Source organism: Procambarus clarkii, chromosome 67 (assembly GCF_040958095.1).
Source record: "Procambarus clarkii isolate CNS0578487 chromosome 67, FALCON_Pclarkii_2.0, whole genome shotgun sequence".
Lineage (NCBI taxonomy): Eukaryota > Metazoa > Arthropoda > Malacostraca > Decapoda > Cambaridae > Procambarus > Procambarus clarkii.
Window position 1 is genome coordinate 21,015,956 of NC_091216.1, and position 17,283 is coordinate 21,033,238.

At 37.8% G+C, this 17,283-nt stretch overlaps 1 protein-coding gene across 1 annotated transcript; it reads left to right on the forward strand.

Annotated features, from left to right (window-relative positions):
- Positions 1–2,032: 2,032 nt before the first annotated feature.
- Positions 2,033–16,381, forward strand: Prim1 (DNA primase small subunit). Its single transcript, XM_045757689.2, has 9 exons — positions 2,033–2,213; positions 3,872–4,028; positions 5,130–5,214; positions 6,743–6,833; positions 8,784–8,979; positions 9,153–9,363; positions 10,828–11,036; positions 11,191–11,357; positions 12,000–16,381. Exons 1-9 carry the CDS (start codon positions 2,093–2,095, stop codon positions 12,017–12,019), a joined length of 1,257 nt encoding a protein of 418 aa, XP_045613645.1. The 5' UTR covers positions 2,033–2,092; the 3' UTR covers positions 12,020–16,381.
- Positions 16,382–17,283: the final 902 nt, after the last annotated feature.

Sequence of the window (17,283 nt, forward strand, 5' to 3'; positions counted from 1 at the left end):
TAATAAATCCCAATGTCCAATTTGCCTTATTACGAATATTCATGCATTGATCCTTTGGTTTTAAATTCTTACTAATCATAACTGATCCCTTTCGCAATCTCAACACCATCAAGTCCTTAATCCTGTGTTCCCTGGAATACGACCCCCCGCGAAGAATCGTTTAACAACCAGGTACTCATTTTACTGTTGAGTTAAACAGAGGCTACAGTTAAGGATTTGAGCCCAGTAAATCCTCCCCGGCCAGGATACAAACCCCAGGACAAAGCACTCGCGAAACGCCAGGCAAGCGTCTTAACCACTACACCACGGGGGCTGCTACTTGGACTGAACTTTAGTAGCCATTTGTTGGACCCTTCCTTCAGTTTGTTAAGGTCATCTTGTAGCCTCAAACTATCTTCCTCTGTCTTAATCCTCCTCATAATTTTTGCATCATCGGCAAACATTGAGGGAAACGAGTCTATTGTCTTTGGGAAATAATTTACATATATCAGGAACAGTATAGGTCCAAGAACTGCATGATCCCTGAGGGACTCCACTGGTGGCGCCTCGCCACTCCGAGACCTCACCCCTCACAGTGACTCGCTGTTTTCTGTTGCTTAGGTGCTCCCTTATCCAGTGGCGTACCTTCCGTTTCACTCCTGCCTGCATCTCCAGTTTGTGCACTAGTCTCTTATGTGGTACTGTGTCAAGGGCTTTCTCGCAATCCAAAAATATGCAGTCTGCCAAGCCCTCTCTTGCTTGCTTAAGTTTTGTTGCCTGGTCATAGAATTCAATTAATCCTGTGAGGCATGATTTACCATCCTTGAACCCATGCTGATGTTGTGATACAAAGTTCTTTCGCTCCAGATGTTCCACTAGCCTTTTTCGCACAATCTTCTCCGTCACCTTGCATGGTATGCAAGTTAGCGACACTGGCCTGTAGTTCAGTACCTCCTGTCTATCATCCTTCTTGAATATCGGGACTACATTAGCCGTCTTCCAAATTATTGACAGTTCACCTATTATCAGTGATTTGTTGTACACCATGGAGAGTGGCTGGCACATAGCTTCTGCTCCTTCCTTCAGTATCCAAGGTGAGATTCCAGCCAGTCCTATATAGCCTTTGTCACTTCCAACTCTAGCAGATGCTTCCTCCTCACTGGTAATCACAAAACTCATCTAGTGGTATTTTGTTAGATATTTCCTCTCTTATCTCTGTGACTTCCCCTTGCTCTACTGTAAAGACCTCCTGAAATTTCTTATTTTCTTTGCGCACTTCCTTGTCGTTTGTAGTGAATTTGTCTACCTCTATCCTCAATTTCATTACCTGTTCCTTCACTGTTGTTTTTCTCCTGATGTGGCTGTGCAGCAATTTAGGTTGAGTCTTTGTCTTGCTTGCTATGTTATTTTCATATTGTCTTTCTGCCTCTCTTCTCGCTCTAACGTGTTTATTCCTGGCGCTCTGGTATCTTTCTTTGCTCACTGGTGTTCTATTTCTATGTAGTAGTGGTCGGTCTTGAGCCCATTGTTGATGTGACGATGTGAATTGTATTTTGTAGCTAGCTCATCAAGATTGTAACTTGCTTAGCTAAATGAATTGTGGGGTTCAGCCCATTATGTTCCCTGAGCCCATTATGATGAGCCTCTGTAAGTTAACCCTTTCCACTACCTCCCACAAGATGGGTATGGGGTGCATAATTTACGAACTAAACTAGGGATATGGGGATTTATTACATGAAATTATTGCTAGTTTTTTATTTACACTTTGTAATCCTTCGTATATAATAAGGTAGCAGCACACTGTTGTGAATTCTTAAATTTGCTAATAATACACAAATGCTGTAGGTATAACTGCCCGAAACGCTGTAAGTACTAGTGGCTTTACAAGAATGTAATTACTATGCTATGTATCCTCACAATCCCAGTGTACCTTCTTGTATATATATATATATATATATATATATATATATATATATATATATATATATATATATAAATAAATAAATAAATAAATAAATAATAAACTGTGGGAAGAGTACTGTGTAAGTGGCGGGAGAGTGGAGTAACTGTGCGAGGTTTTGGCGGGAAGGTTGTGTTGTTGTTATTGTATCACATGGTGAGCATGGCGATGGTGCAGTCTTATGACCCGGACCTCCTCCCTGACCTCCTCCCAGTCTACTACAGGAGGCTTTTCCCATACTCTCAATACTACACCTGGCTCACCTATGGACAAGGTCAGCAATGACATCATTAAAGGGTTTCCGAGCGTGTTGGCTGGTCTTAGACTCGCTCTATGAGTCACTAGAGATAAAAACTGATGCGAGTATTGGCAAATAAAATGTCTTTGGGGCCATGTCCAAAATAGCACAGGCCCCATAAGTCATTATCAAATTAACACAGGCATCTCATAGGCCTGTATTAAATTAGTATAGGTATTTCGTAGGTCTATATCAAATTAGTACAGGCATTTCGTAGGCCTATACCAAATTAGCTCAGGCATCTCAGGTTCATATAAATTTTCTGAACACCTATATTATAATAATATGAAATTTTATAAGTAGTTGAGCACCCCATAGTTCTAACAATGAAGTGCAGTGCCCTATGAGTCTATCCAAACGTGGCTTATGTGCCTATATCCAAATAAATCATACTAGGGCTAGTTTTAATAGGTCGGCACCCCATGCATGTGCCTCCATGTGGGGAACAGAAAAATCATACCCAAGACATTTCGAAAAAGCTTGTTGCTGTTTGCTATAACTGTGTTATAGTTATAACTATAACTGCTTGCTATAACTTAGGTTAGAATATGGTAGTTTAGGCTAGGTTGCATTAGGTTAAGTTTGTTTGGGTTAAATCTGTAGACTTTTACAACTGTCCTGTACATGTCTTCTGCATTCACACACAGGCCTATCAAGGCTGCCTTCTCCCTTTTCCTAATGTTTTTTCTCAGCAGTCCCTTCTAGGCTACTGGCCAGTCATACTGGTAGTTGGTAAATGTATCAGTTCAGTTCAATCATCAGCACTATAAATAACAACAAAATTGCATACTTACCTAGCACTAATTATACAGTAGCATTCAATTTTCCCTGAAATAAAATCATGCTATTCCTTTCCACTAAAAAACTTCACCTGATATATTCCAGTACCTATCTATGTTGTAACCTTCAGTTAATACGGGGTGTAAAATTGAGAACTAATATACAGTATTTGTATAATGAGAATCCTGAAAATAAGGAGCCAGATAATGGTGGGAGTCCACTGTAATATTTACAGTACAGTACTACTAAAAGTCTGAGAATAGTATAAATACTGTACTGAAAGATAGTCTGCTAGAAATTGCTTCAGTACAGTATTTGGAATTGATAATGTAAATATGGATTAACTTTGATTATGAAGAGGTGAGCCTATAGGAATTCTGTGTTATTCGGAAGTACGGTATTTGTTATATGGAGATGCATATTAAAGAGGTTTCACTGTATAATATTTTTTATCAAACTTTACTTCTTTGAGGGGTATGTGATAGCTTGTTTAATTAATTTTTGTATACAGTACAATACACATTGTCTTTCTTCAGGAATTCTGGTCCAGGCATACACTATCTCATTGACCACAGTTGTTCTGTTTACCAGTGCAACTGAACCCATTCATTTTTGTCAGCAGAAGCAGATCATTCCACTAGATCTGAAAATCTGTTGAACCAGATTTTAAGACTCCACTGTATTGGTGTTTGAGAAGATTTTGTGGCTAGGAAAGCAATTGTTCATAAATTGGGTTGAGTGGTGTTTGTTTGGCCCTTCTAACTGTTGTAGCAGAACCTTTAAAATGAGTCTTAGATGATATCTTGATTGTATTTCAACTGTTCCAACAAAATAAATTTCTCATTTTCTTTCAGCTCCTAAGAACTACTTTCAAAAACGTGAATTCTCCTTCACCCTTGCTGATGATATATATCTGCGCTATCAGTCATTTAAAGATGAAGAAGACATGGAGAAGGAGATTAAGAAGCACTGTCCCCATAAGATTGATATTGGAGCAGTCTACTCGTTCAGGTATGATATTGATTTGTGTATCATAGTTGAACAATAATTATATAACCATTTAAATACACCATGATAGTTATATAATGATCCAGACTATCATGTATTATAATGTTAAAAATTAGTCAGTCGAGGCTCTGGAATCCAGGTATCAAATGTCAAGAAATTCCCCCAAAATTTGATATTTTGTTAAGTCTGGTCAAATCTGAAAAATATATTAAGTTGGATTGAAAAATCATATCTGGTAGCCATTGAGGTTGTGGTTATATGTACATTGCACGATGTGGTTATACTTTTACAAGACTAACCAGCATATATACATTTTCAGCTTATAATTTGAAAGGTTCTACATATTTTAGAAAAATAAAGTGTAGTTTGCCATTAGACCAGTAAGGCAGATATTGGCACGCTTTATATCACAAAATCGGGATAATGAGATGACAGTTTAAAGAACTAATATAAACTAATTATTCCTTCCTGTAAACACTGATGGGTAAGCACCACTTGCATCCTGCATTATTTGTAACCCTTGCACTACTTACTATCATTGCTTTGTTATACTTTAGTTCTTTTTCTGTGGGGAGCTCGCATGGCTCCTTTTCCCTGGAGCTATTGGGCTCCAGACTATCTGAGCAACACACCGGTGGAGTGTGACATTTGCTTGTTTCCCTGGGATCGGAGGGAGTTCTGCCTTTCTTTTCAGTTTTTAGTTGTAATTTTTCTTTCCATGTGTGGTTTGTTTTGTTATGCTTACCTTTCTGGGTGCCTAACCCCGGTCGATGGCAGATAAGGAAAACCCCCAACCGCAAGGGTGTTTTCCAGGGGTCATTGTTCCCTACACCTCTGAGAGGGCCAGGTTCTGGCTCGTGGTCCCCAGTAGGCTGAACTATATAGACTAATGCCCCAGTCTAATGTATTGCATATTAGCCCGATAGCTCCAGGGGAGCCTCCAGGGCTAACCCAGAAAATGGCATTTCATTACATTAACACTGGTTTTTGATTGACTAAGATCAAAACATACAGTACTGTATAATTTTTTATTTGTTTTTAAATGTACCTGTACAGTACTTGCTAATTTCAGTACAGTATTATAATAAATTTTCACGATTTCAGACCCAAGGACCATCGCACAGTCTCAGTATTTACACCCCAAGAGAAGGAACTTGTGTTTGATATTGACATGACAGATTATGATGAGGTAAGTCACAATAAAACAGTCAAAGCAATAACATTCCTTCCCCCCCCTCCCCCCTAATCTTTTGTTATTACTGGTCTTTTGTTTGTTCAGAGCCAGTGTGTGTTGTGATTTTGGTAGTGTTACTGAAAGGTGTTTGATTATGCTTCAGTTTGTTGAAGCATACGTAAAAGGTTGACAATAGTTTAAATATATTGCCATTGTCTTCAGTATGCAACCAAAATATGAGAAAGTGTAGTACAGTATTGCCTAATGCGAGGGTGACTGTTATTGATGAAACCTGCTTCTCCCTCCCACCCTCTATCATCACTCAACTTATTGCCACAATATTTATGTTCATATAAGTAAAAGAGCCCTAATCTGGTCCCTAATCATCAAAACAACCTAAAGAAAGAAGGAAAATAGAGTTTGAAATCTGTGAAAAAATCCACCCAAAAAAATTCAAAGTCCCAAGTTCTGAGAGTTGTGACTGAATTATTTGTTGACCAATTTATTTCTGGCTTCACATAGTTAGGGACGAGTATGCGTTCTCCAGGATGCAAAGGTTAAAACAAATTCAAATAATAAACAAAGGAGGAATAAAAACCTAAAATCCTAAAAAAAAAAAAAAAAAAAAAATATTTTTTGGATATTGTTGAAAGTAACTGATAACAACATTGGGCAATGTATTTATATAATAACAAAATAGAGCATAACATAATTACTCATTATTATTTGTGTTATTATGTATTACTCACCAATGCTATAAAGGCACCAGCTGTATATCTACTTTGTGGACACTTCTTACTACTATTCTTCTTCTTTGTGCGGTGGACAGGTGCTTGCATCTCTCTATTATTGTATTATCCATCAGTTCCAGTTAATAGGAGTTGTTCTCTTTATAAACAAAACATTATTTTTTTTTAAATATTCATGTAAAATTAATTTCTGAAAATATTTTGATGAAAGTTTCACAAAGCTGAAGCCAATAAGTTGGAGATTTGTTTAACATTTGTAAGAAATTTTTACATAATATGAATATTTTTCGAATTACACCCCATTCAATGTCACACACATGACGCTTTGCGCAGTTTGAGAGTTAATACTGCAACAATTAAATTTATAACATAGCATAATTATGCCTTCTGTGTGTAAAAGTTGAGGGTGAAATTATGGTGAGAGACCACTTATATTCTTTAGGTGATGTATCAGAAAGTATTGTAACTACAGGCTATATTGTTGTCATTTTATTAATTAACTACTCTTTTTTTTTTCCTCCTAACTATGGACATTTCCAAAATGCTAATCATTTTATTCGTATTCAATTTGAACACTAAGAAAATTTGTATGGCTGAAGACAAGTGTTACAGTAAACAATCCTTTGTGATTTGCTTTTTTTTATAAATATACTGTGTGTGTGTGTGTATATATATATATATATTATATATACAGTATATATATATAATATAATATTTATTTATATTTCACCTTAACCAACCCTCCACAATATGAGGGTTCACTGTACAGCATTTGAGAGAAACACACTCCACAGGTACGGACTTGTTGCTCTGGAGCAGAAATTTGTCACAAGTGTTGGAAGTTCATGACTATTGCTGTCAAGATCTTGGATTCTGCTCTGAGACGTAAGTTATTCACTTGCGATGAATTAATTTATTATTTTGAATTGTGTAATTTTAAATATGAGTTCTATATATTGTTAATTACTTTTGCATATCCTCTGCTATTTATATAAACATATTTCACTCTTCTTAATAAACTCCCGTTGATACCTCCCACAATGCTTCACAATCTATCCAGTCATATTCTTTAAATATTCTTAAATTAATTAAGGCAGCATACAACTTTCATCTCTTTGTTGGTAGAAACTTTTCGAGACCTATTCTCACATTAAACATTTGATCTGTGCAATCTTTTTCCATTTTTAAACTAGGCAGTTCTTCCCCTATCCTACATTCTGCTATCTCTGTTACTCTTCCTTGAGTCTGCAACCTTCCATTCACTTTTCTTATGATAGTAGGTAAGTTCATTTCCCTATAGTTTTCAGTCTTCTCTACTAACCTTTAATCCAATCATTTGGGAACTCCCATTCCTGCCACACCATGTACATTACATTTAACATTATGTGGTCTGTCTTTGCTGCCACTCATTGCCCTGGTTACTCAGCTGGCAGATATACAAAACACATGCAGTACACAACCTCATGCAATTTCCCAATATGTATTTTTAACTTGTACACCAACATACATATTCCCCAGTATAATAACTTTCCTACCATCTTTTAGCTTCTTTACACATTCAGTTTATTCAATAATACTTTCATCTCATTCTTTCCTTTAACATTCTCCTTACACACTGGATTATATACACGTATAAATACATATCCCATATTTTCACCATTCTTCCACTTATCGTTCCCAATAAAATGTGTTGCTCATATCTAACACATTACCATTGCTTTTACCTAATTTACTTTCTTTCTCTATTGCCTAAAACATTTGTCATTTATTTAAATGTGTGAACTATAGAGTCTCAATTCATCATTCATTTCCTTTCAAAGTCACCTTCATCACAGTCTCCTGAGAGAGAGAGACGAGGCATGGATTGCCAGGCTTCCCAACAAAGCAGCATGATTTTCTGTTACCCTGAGAATCTGATTGTCAACACACACTAAAAGAAAGGGTTTTGTCCATGCTGAAAAGAAAAACAAATGCAAATTAAAAGAAAATTAAAAATTAATAAAACAAAACTAAAATAAAACTCCTTGAAATACCAAGAAACCTTCATTCTTTTTTAATTCCACAATAATTTGTGTAATAATTATTTCACCATAAGGCATGGTAAGACTTCAATACTTTATTAAATATATTCCACATGGATGTGCTAACAAAATCTTGTGAAAAACATTTCTCCTCCCATTGCAAGTGTATTAGCTTTGCCAGAGGCAATTTCAAAACCTGGGTTACACAACAAATATTTGTACAGTGGAAGTTAGAGACCTTAACTGAGCCATACCATATCTTTTGCTATGATATCCCAGGTCATGTTCGCTCTAACTAACTAGGGATTTAGTTATCTGGAGTATACTGAACTCTCAGTTTATGCTAGGAAATATACTTTTGTGGTTAAATATTACCTATTCTCACCCACCACATACAATCAAAATTACTCTTGTTTTTGTATAGTCTCATCCACTGCATCAATCCATCATAGTAAGAAATGAAATATAGTAAATGAAAACAGTTAAGGAACATGAACACTACTTAGCAGTGCAGCCAGGTAAATGCCATCTTGAGTTTCTTGATGGGTTTACCATGGAATAGGTGAGCTTATGCAGGACAATTGGTAATTATTATTGTGAAAGAATTTGCTGTTTGTATGGAATGATGCAGGTGATACTTGCCTTATTGCACCACACAGTTGGGTCTCTACACATCTTTGACACCATGATCAAAATTGTGTAAAACATTTTCGTGCATGAATGAGCTTACATAAACTACTCTTTAGCTAATGGGAGATGTTGTAATGAATACATACAAATTAACTTTACATCTAATATTGATCACTATTAACAGAGGATTTTGGGTACCAGCACATCCTGTGGGTGTACTCTGGTCGTCGTGGCATACATTGTTGGGTGTGTGATGAAAGTGCCCGCACATTGTCACAGTCAGCTAGATCAGCTTTAGCTGAATACCTTCAATTGATTCGTGGAGGTGAAAATATGACAAAGAAAGTTAACATCTCTCAAAAGCTTCATCCTTCTCTCAAGTAAGTTCTTAAGGAACACTGGATTAAAACTTTTGTTCTTTGTTACACATCTGCAGTGTTCATTATTGTATTTTCATGTTAATTTTGCATAACTTTATGATAAAAAATACTTATATTATGATGTGCAAGTTTGTATCCTTAGGAAGTAATGAACAAATTTGTTAAATTTACAGACGCGCTGAAGGAATTGCCAAGAAGTACTTTAATGATCTGATTTTAGAGGATCAAGATCTGTTAGGCACTCCTGAGCTTTGGAGTAAAATTCTTTCCCTGATTCCTGACCAAACATTACGCGAGTCTTTAGAGAAGACTATGCCACAATGCAGCAACTCAAAACAGCGATGGAACACTATCCAAACAGAGATTACCAGAGCACTTAATAAGGTATTCAACAAATATTTTCAAATAATATTCTTTTAACATATCTCCTAGGGTTAGAGGGAAATACCACAGTCTGCTTCAATTAGGTGATCATGATATGATTGGTTAGTAGTAGAGTCCTGGTAGTACAGTCAGGGTCATTCTCGACTCACAACTGAGAATTCCGAGAACATGAACACTACTTCCCATCTTCAAGCAGTTCTTGTGATGCCAAATATTGCATTTAAAAGCTTTTTGTTTTGTAAGAATGCACTTTCTAGTTGTACCAATTGTCTCCATAGGGACAGTTTGACCTTACGAGCATAAGTACAGTACAGGCATACCTCAGTTTAAGAGTTTAATTGGTTCCTGGAGACGCCTCGTATTCCGAAAACTCGCATTCCGAAGCTAATTTCCCCATAAGAAATAAAGGGAAATGAATTAATCCGTTCCTGACTACCCCCAAACCCCCACATCAAACTAAATTTTTATACCTAATTCATCTAAATAAACCTACAAAACTATGTTCAAGTTATTACTTACCTTGCTGTTGAATGCTGTAGGCGTATGGAAGATGGTGAGGAGGTGGGAGGAAGAGAGGAGTTACTGTTTGGAAGGGGAGTCCCCTTCCATTATCACATCAGGCAGTGAGGACTTCACTGGTATGCACACTCTGCCACATTTTGCCTGCATACCACTAGGACTTGCTTGTTTTACTAAGAATTTGTCTAATGACACTTGTTTTTCCCTACATTTTAGCACTTGTCTGTAGTAAGAAATCACATTATCATTTAAAAGGTCAATGCAACGGCCTGCTACAGCTTTATCTGGGTGAGTTTTTTCAACAAAACTTTGCAGTTCTTCCCATACTTCACACATTTTCTTAATCAAGAAGGGACATCCTCTACTGCCTCTACTCACAGCTATTTTCTTAGGTTGAACCTTACCAATGGCTTTCTTGAGACCCATGGCAAGATATATAATGACAACTTTTATGCTCAAATGGCCAAAAAAACGATAAAAAACTGTAAATCCTTGTGAAGAATTCAGGTGGGATAGTCACTGGACACGAGACACTGGTAAACTGAGGCGCGATCGCCATGCCACCACGTGCCAGTCGGCCTGTACACGTATCAACAAACTCGCGTCCCGAGGTAACCCTCGCCTTCCGAGACATATTTTTGGAGTAAATCCTGCTCGTCTTCCGAAAAACTCGCATACAGGGACACTTGCATTCCGAGGTACCACTGTACAGTACAAAACCTGTGACCTAGTACAGTAGTTTATATTTGCCGTACCATTGTAGAATGTCACCCTGCCCTAACTGCACAATATCTTAACTGGGGATTAGAATTTTGCTGAGTATACTGCTCAGAAAAGTGTCTTGTACATACACTCAAAACTTTTTTTTTTTTATCTAGAAATAATGGCATTGGAAAACCTTTTTATTACAATCAAGATATATTTATTTTTATATTCCCTTTTTAGGCTGACCACAAAAAGGGTTTTCGACCACACCTTCTGACAGAGATCATCCTTCAGCTTGTTTATCCAAGATTGGACATACATGTTACAAAGGGTCTTAACCACTTACTGAAGTCACCATTCTGTGTCCACCCAAAGACTGGACGTGTGTGTGTTTGCTTTGACCCGCAGAAAGCTGAACAGTTCGATCCGATGGCTGTTCCAAACTTAAGGTTAGTTGTGTATACACGGCACGGCTTTTTTTTTTTTTTTTTTTTTTTTTTTTTTTTTTTTAACAAGTGGGTTGCTTAAGTTCTTATAAAAATCTTCAGATATTCCATTTTAAGCACTTCATAATCATACAGCATAATTTTTTTTTATTTGCAGTCAATTAGTAGAAGAGATCAACAGTTTTGATGCTGGAAAGACAGATGAGGAACGTGGAGCTGTGGCAGAATATAAAAAAACATCAATGAAAGAATCTATGGCTGTGTTTGAATCCTTCCTGTCTGCTTTGGCAAAGGAAAATGCTTCCCGGCGTAGAGATGAAAATGGTAAGTCAATAACACACGTAGATTATATTATTACACAAAATGTAAGAAATATCTCAATCATTCATACAGATTCTCATTTCATCTGATCTGGTTTGTAGGAGAACAACAACAACCTGGAGAAAAATAAGAGAGCAATGTAAGAAAAGTAGGTTACATATTCTGAAAGGCACTCGCTCATTGGGAGAAGTTTATTAACAGAACAGGAGATGTGTATAGCAAAGTTGGTCCTGGGTTCATTTCTTGGGCATGTTTTCTTACACCTGATGCCGCTGTTCACCTAGTCGTAAATTGGTACAACGAAAGGTCAGTCATTTCCAAGAAGACTTCAATAAACCTAACAGGCTTCCTGTACCCAACAACGGGAAACCAAATATAAATGATTCCCATAACCTAGGTTTCAATATAGCATTTTGTATACAACGTGCTGTTTTCATATTGACCACAATTACAGTATTTATGATTTTTTAACTAACTTTAACTTTTATATGCGATGAAGGATCCTTTAGTATAAGCATTTTTGTTAACTTTGCTTTTTTATACCATAGTTGCATGGACAAGCCTAAATACAAATACTTGTTGCCTTCAGCTGATTTACTGTTCAGTTTTTGTCATCCAGTTTGTAACTTTTTTTTTTTTTTTCAGAAATGAAGTTGGACTTTTAGTACTGGTTGCAAAGGAATGGAGAATAACAAGAAAAACACATTGTCTATAGCAGGAACCTCAGTTTATTTAATATTTCATTCATGCACCTTTTGCAGGAATGACATGAAATTACACTTTTATACAGAGAAAATGTGTTTTCTTTTAGAGGTTAAATAATTTCCCTATTGGAACCTTTCCTTGGCCTCTACTTACCTGTCCTCTCCATTAGACTGAGAGCTTGTTTTTTTTGTTTTCTTTGTCATCACTTCTATGTTTATCAGCCTTAATCTTGTCTTTACTTATGAGCATTCTTGACCCTAGGGAAGCATAAATCAGAGTCGCCTCCCAAGCCCTTCACTTGGGGCCTTGAAGGTACTGTACCTACTGGTAGTTCAGTTATTCCTCCTAACATTTTGGTGCTCTTTGAAGTTATGAAGTTTCTTCTGTCACTTCTTCCTCATGCTTGTGCTACTTTTCTGGTAGAGCCCCCAGCGGCTCTCTGAAGCTATATTGCTGAGATTGCTGCACGCTAATGGGTCACATCAATTGCAAAAGTTCGTTTTGCCTGCCGGAGACCAGAGCCACAGTGTGCTCCCCTCCCCCCTTCCTCCTCCTCCTCCTCAGAGAGCCACATTGAGTAATAATTCACCACCAATTCTGCCAAACAATTCATACAGAACAAGACATTCACTCAAACTAGCTCAAAACTAACCAGCAGGGTCTAGTCTTGGGGCCATGATGTTTGCAAATACTCAGCTTTAGCTGCAGTCTTCTCCAACATGATCTGGGCTGATATTCAGATTTTGGGCGTTGTAACAGGGTTCTTGTGGCCCTGTATTTAGTCAGTGTTCCTGGTCCCAGTTGGTTGTGTATTGGTTTGAGCTGTCTCCCCCAGCCTGGGGTCTCTTCTTCATCCTAGTGCCTGCTGCTTTCCTTCCTTCCTTGGTCCCATTTTTTGTTCTGTGTGGTTAGCTTGAGGATGCCACTGAGGGGCTCCCACAGGAACCCAGCGTTAAATGTAACGAAATGCCTTTTTCTGGTAAACCCCAGTGGCTCCCAGATTCCTTCCCTTCCCTCCAGTTCCTCAGCTCCAGAGCTGACCCTGGGAAGCCAGCTGCAGGCCTCCAGATGGTGGCAGTCAGCACTAACGAGTTTCCAACTACTGTAGTTTGAGTAAATGTCTTGTTCTGTGTTTGCAGACTTACTTAGCAGTTTTTAGGCTTCATTTTATGTGAACCCTCCAATTGTCAGTATAAATTCACTGACTTTCTGGATGCTTTCCCAAAGGGGTGGAGAATTGTCACTTGCTCCCTGTGGCTCTGTGAGAGGTCCCCATTCTGGCTCTGGTCCTGGTAGACCAGACAGAACTTGTGCAAATGATGTGACCCATTAGCATGGAGCAATCTCAACGAGACAGCTTCAGGGTGCCACGGAAGCTCTACCAGAAAGAGGCATTTCATTACATTCAATGCTGGGTTTTTACACCACCCTCATTGCAATAAAGTATTTTCTTCTTGGGAAAATTTTGGGGAATCCATGTGACAATTATTAATTATGCTACCCAATGACTGTCACAGGTAAGGGCAGCTTGACCCTACACATCATCTATCACTTTTTATACTGGATTATTTATTTTTATAAAGTATAGTATGTAAATATTATTACACGACACATGAATGAGAGAATAACAAAATTCCATGTTTTCATACTGATTGTAGTCAGGCTTTGTAACATAAGAAATTATGATTATATATATATATATATATATATATATAATATAATATAATATAAAATCCATTGTAATTTTTTTAAATCTAATGAAAATCACTGCCGATTAGGCAAATTGGTTCTTGCATACTAGGCAGAGTAGTGCGTTCTTGCTATTAGGTATGACGTGTGTGTGTGTGTGTAATTACGTGAGTGTAGTTACAGCATGAGAGCTACGTTTGTGATGTCCCGTCTTTCCAGTACTCTTTGTCGTATAATGCTTTGAAACTACTGATGGTTTTGGCCTCCACCACCTTCCTCATTTAACTTGTTCCAGCCGTCTACTTTTCTTTCTGTTTGAAAGAAAATTTTCTAATGTTTTTTCGGCACCTTTGTTTCCATAGTTTGAATCTGTGTCCTTTTGCTCGTGAAATTGCTAGTTTCAGGAATTCCTTTTTGTCAATTTGGTTGATTCCTGTTAGTATTTTGTAAGTGGTGATCATATCACCTCTTTTTCTTCTATCTTCTAGTTTTGGCATGTTTAACGCCTCTAGTTTCTCCTCGTAACTCATGTTTTTCAATTCCGGAAGGCATTTTGTAGCATGCCGCTGCACCTTTTCCAGTTTCTTTGTGCTTCTTGAGGCTTGGGCACCATACAACTGCTGCATATTCCAATTTTGTGCGTGTGTATACGCACATCACACTATATTAGTTGGTAGCAGTAGTCATGTTATGACAGCTCACTGCAGATGCTGAGTCACAATAACGTGGCTGAAGATACGATGACCAAACCACACATAAGATGAAGAAGTGACTACATTTCGGTCCAGGACAGACCGAAACGTCATCGTTTCTTCATATTCTGTGTGGTTTGGTCATGACAGCTCACTAATACAGTACATATAGCTATAACAGTCTTGAATCCAAAATGTTTTGGAGTGGACCTCATAAGAGTAAGCTACTAAGTATGTGCCATCCACTCCAAATCCACTGGCTCTCCTTGCAAGTTATTTTTCTTCATTTCTAAAATTTACTGTATAAGCTTTATACAGGGTACAGGTATCTGTTTGTGAACGTGGGTCTTAATGTTTCCAACAGTCTGGCATGCTCATAATAGATAATTACAAAGGATCTGTATGCTTATTTCTTTGGTAGATAATAGACTTGCAACCATTTATGATGTCCAGTACTGATGCTTTATGTTGTATGACAACATACAAGTAGCTTAAAAGTGTTATGGTCATACTACATCTCTGCATGCAAGAACTACAAGGCTCTATGATATAAAATATGTGAGGAAGTATTCTGCTCTGGCATTATTATAATATACACGAGAAGCTCGAGCTCTGTAAATTAACTTGGTGGCCCAAATCTTGGTACGTCCTCTGCACCACCTTGTTAGGTCCCAGTTGGATTATGCAGTTCAGTTTTGGGCACCATACTATAGAATATAAATAAATTCACCTGAACATGTACAGATAAAGAATGGAAAATTTAATCCCACATGCTTCATGCTCCCCCCCCCTTCCCCTTTGAGTACAACACTGTGTGCTTGTATGGCCAGCTTAAGGCTTCTCGCAACTGGGCTAAACTTTGATTCCACACCTACAAGCACAGCAGAGGTGAGGTGCCACTGTTGAAAATGCACACCATTCTCAGCTTAAGGTACTGCCCGGTGCAGGCCATCCAACATTTTGTTACGATGTGCAAGCCCCACTTCATATACAAGGATGCAAACTCATGCGCATTGACTTTACACGAGCCTTGGACAACGCTCCCTCCCCATTCCTTTTGGGAGGATTGGGAGGACAACCCAACTGAGGTGAGATAACCACATCGAGGTCAATATAAAAACTGTGGGGTGGTGGACGAGTGGCACTTTCCACGGTTATCTACATCAAAGTGCCCTTACTCTCCTGCCCTCTGGGCGGGGCCACCAACTAGCCCTGACTGCCCTGCAGGTTGGGGGCTTCTTGCCAGGGCCTCTTGGCATTGGGGTGGGGTGCTATTCTGGATCCCCGACTCTGCAGCACACACACCATTTTCTCTTTAGCTTTGTTGTATATTGTCATTCAAAGCACTCACGTTAAGCATTCCTAGCTCTAGCATGCTCCCTCACTTAATGTGGAGGGGAAGTACTATATTAGATTTATGTATTTGTTCATCTTGGTGCCCATTGCACAAGCCCCTGGCCATGCACGCTAGTAGCTGCTGGCATCTTATTCCTATAGTGCCCTGTTTCTCAGTTGCTGTTCACTGTGCCTTCCCGAATGCTTGGGCCATGCATATACCTTTTGTTAGTAGCCCAAGATGTTTGTTAACTATACTGCCATGACGCCTGGCCCATGCTACTCATTCACGTTACTACATATACAGGGGACAATCTGGCCTCTGTACCTGTTACCTAGGCATTATATAGGAACTTCTTACAGTAACTTTTAATCATCTCATAATTCATTATGCTTATTCCTGTGGCACAATTATTTTATTCATCACATACTTTTAACAGCTGCTACTACACATTTCTATCATTAGGCTTATTACCAGCAAGAGAGAATTACTGTTAATTCACTTAATCTTTTTTTGTGGTTCATTAATTATACATCTGTTATATTATCATTTAGTGTATAGTTAATTTACTTTATATTTTACTTGTAATTAAAAAATTTATCCTGTGTCTTTGTTTCAATCAGCCTACCAAAAAATACCTTAAGGGCAATGCTATGTTTTTGCTACTCTTTCTGTTGTCACCATCTTGAGAATTCTTCATAAAACAACCAAATAGTTTTCAGCCACTTTCCCAGCATGATTATCATACTGTACTGTATTTACAATTCTCCTTCAGCCAGCATGCCTCCTCTGTACTTTCTCTCCCCAAATACATACATTGCTGTACCAGTCTTCTAGCAGTTTAAACCCTGACACCCAACCAACGCCAGTTTCTAATGAAGATGCCTAAAGTAACTTTATTTTGAACATTTCAGTACACATTTCCAGTCTCTTGCTATTTTTACTGATGGCTCTAAATCGATGACTGGTGTCAAATTTGGTAGTTTTTCCATATGCAGTATAAAGTATGTGACCTTTCCTTGGAATGAAGTGTTTTTACTGCTGAAATACTATGTGTAATTTTATATGCTAGTAAGAAGTTATTACTAAAATACATGTAATTTTCATTGTTGTAGATTACAAGTCCCTTACTGGTTATCAGATCTATTAATTCCTCAACTCCGTGCTTATAGAAATTGAGTACTGTACTTTATTTGATGCACTGTATTTTATTTTTTAGTCAATGCAAACAAAGGGTTTTACTGGGTACCTTGTCATATTGGTATTGACCTAAAATAGTCTACCTCCTCCTCTGGGACCCTAGTTTTCTCAGACTTGCCTTATTTATGCAATAGAAATAAAAATAGGTAAGTATATATCCAATAATATACTCCGTACTAATGAACATGACATGGCCGCTGTATCATCAAAATATGAAATTTTGTTTCGCCACTGGTATACGAATTGCCTTGTTCTGTACATTCACAGAATTTCAAAACAGCCATATATTGTTTCTTGCCAATCTTCT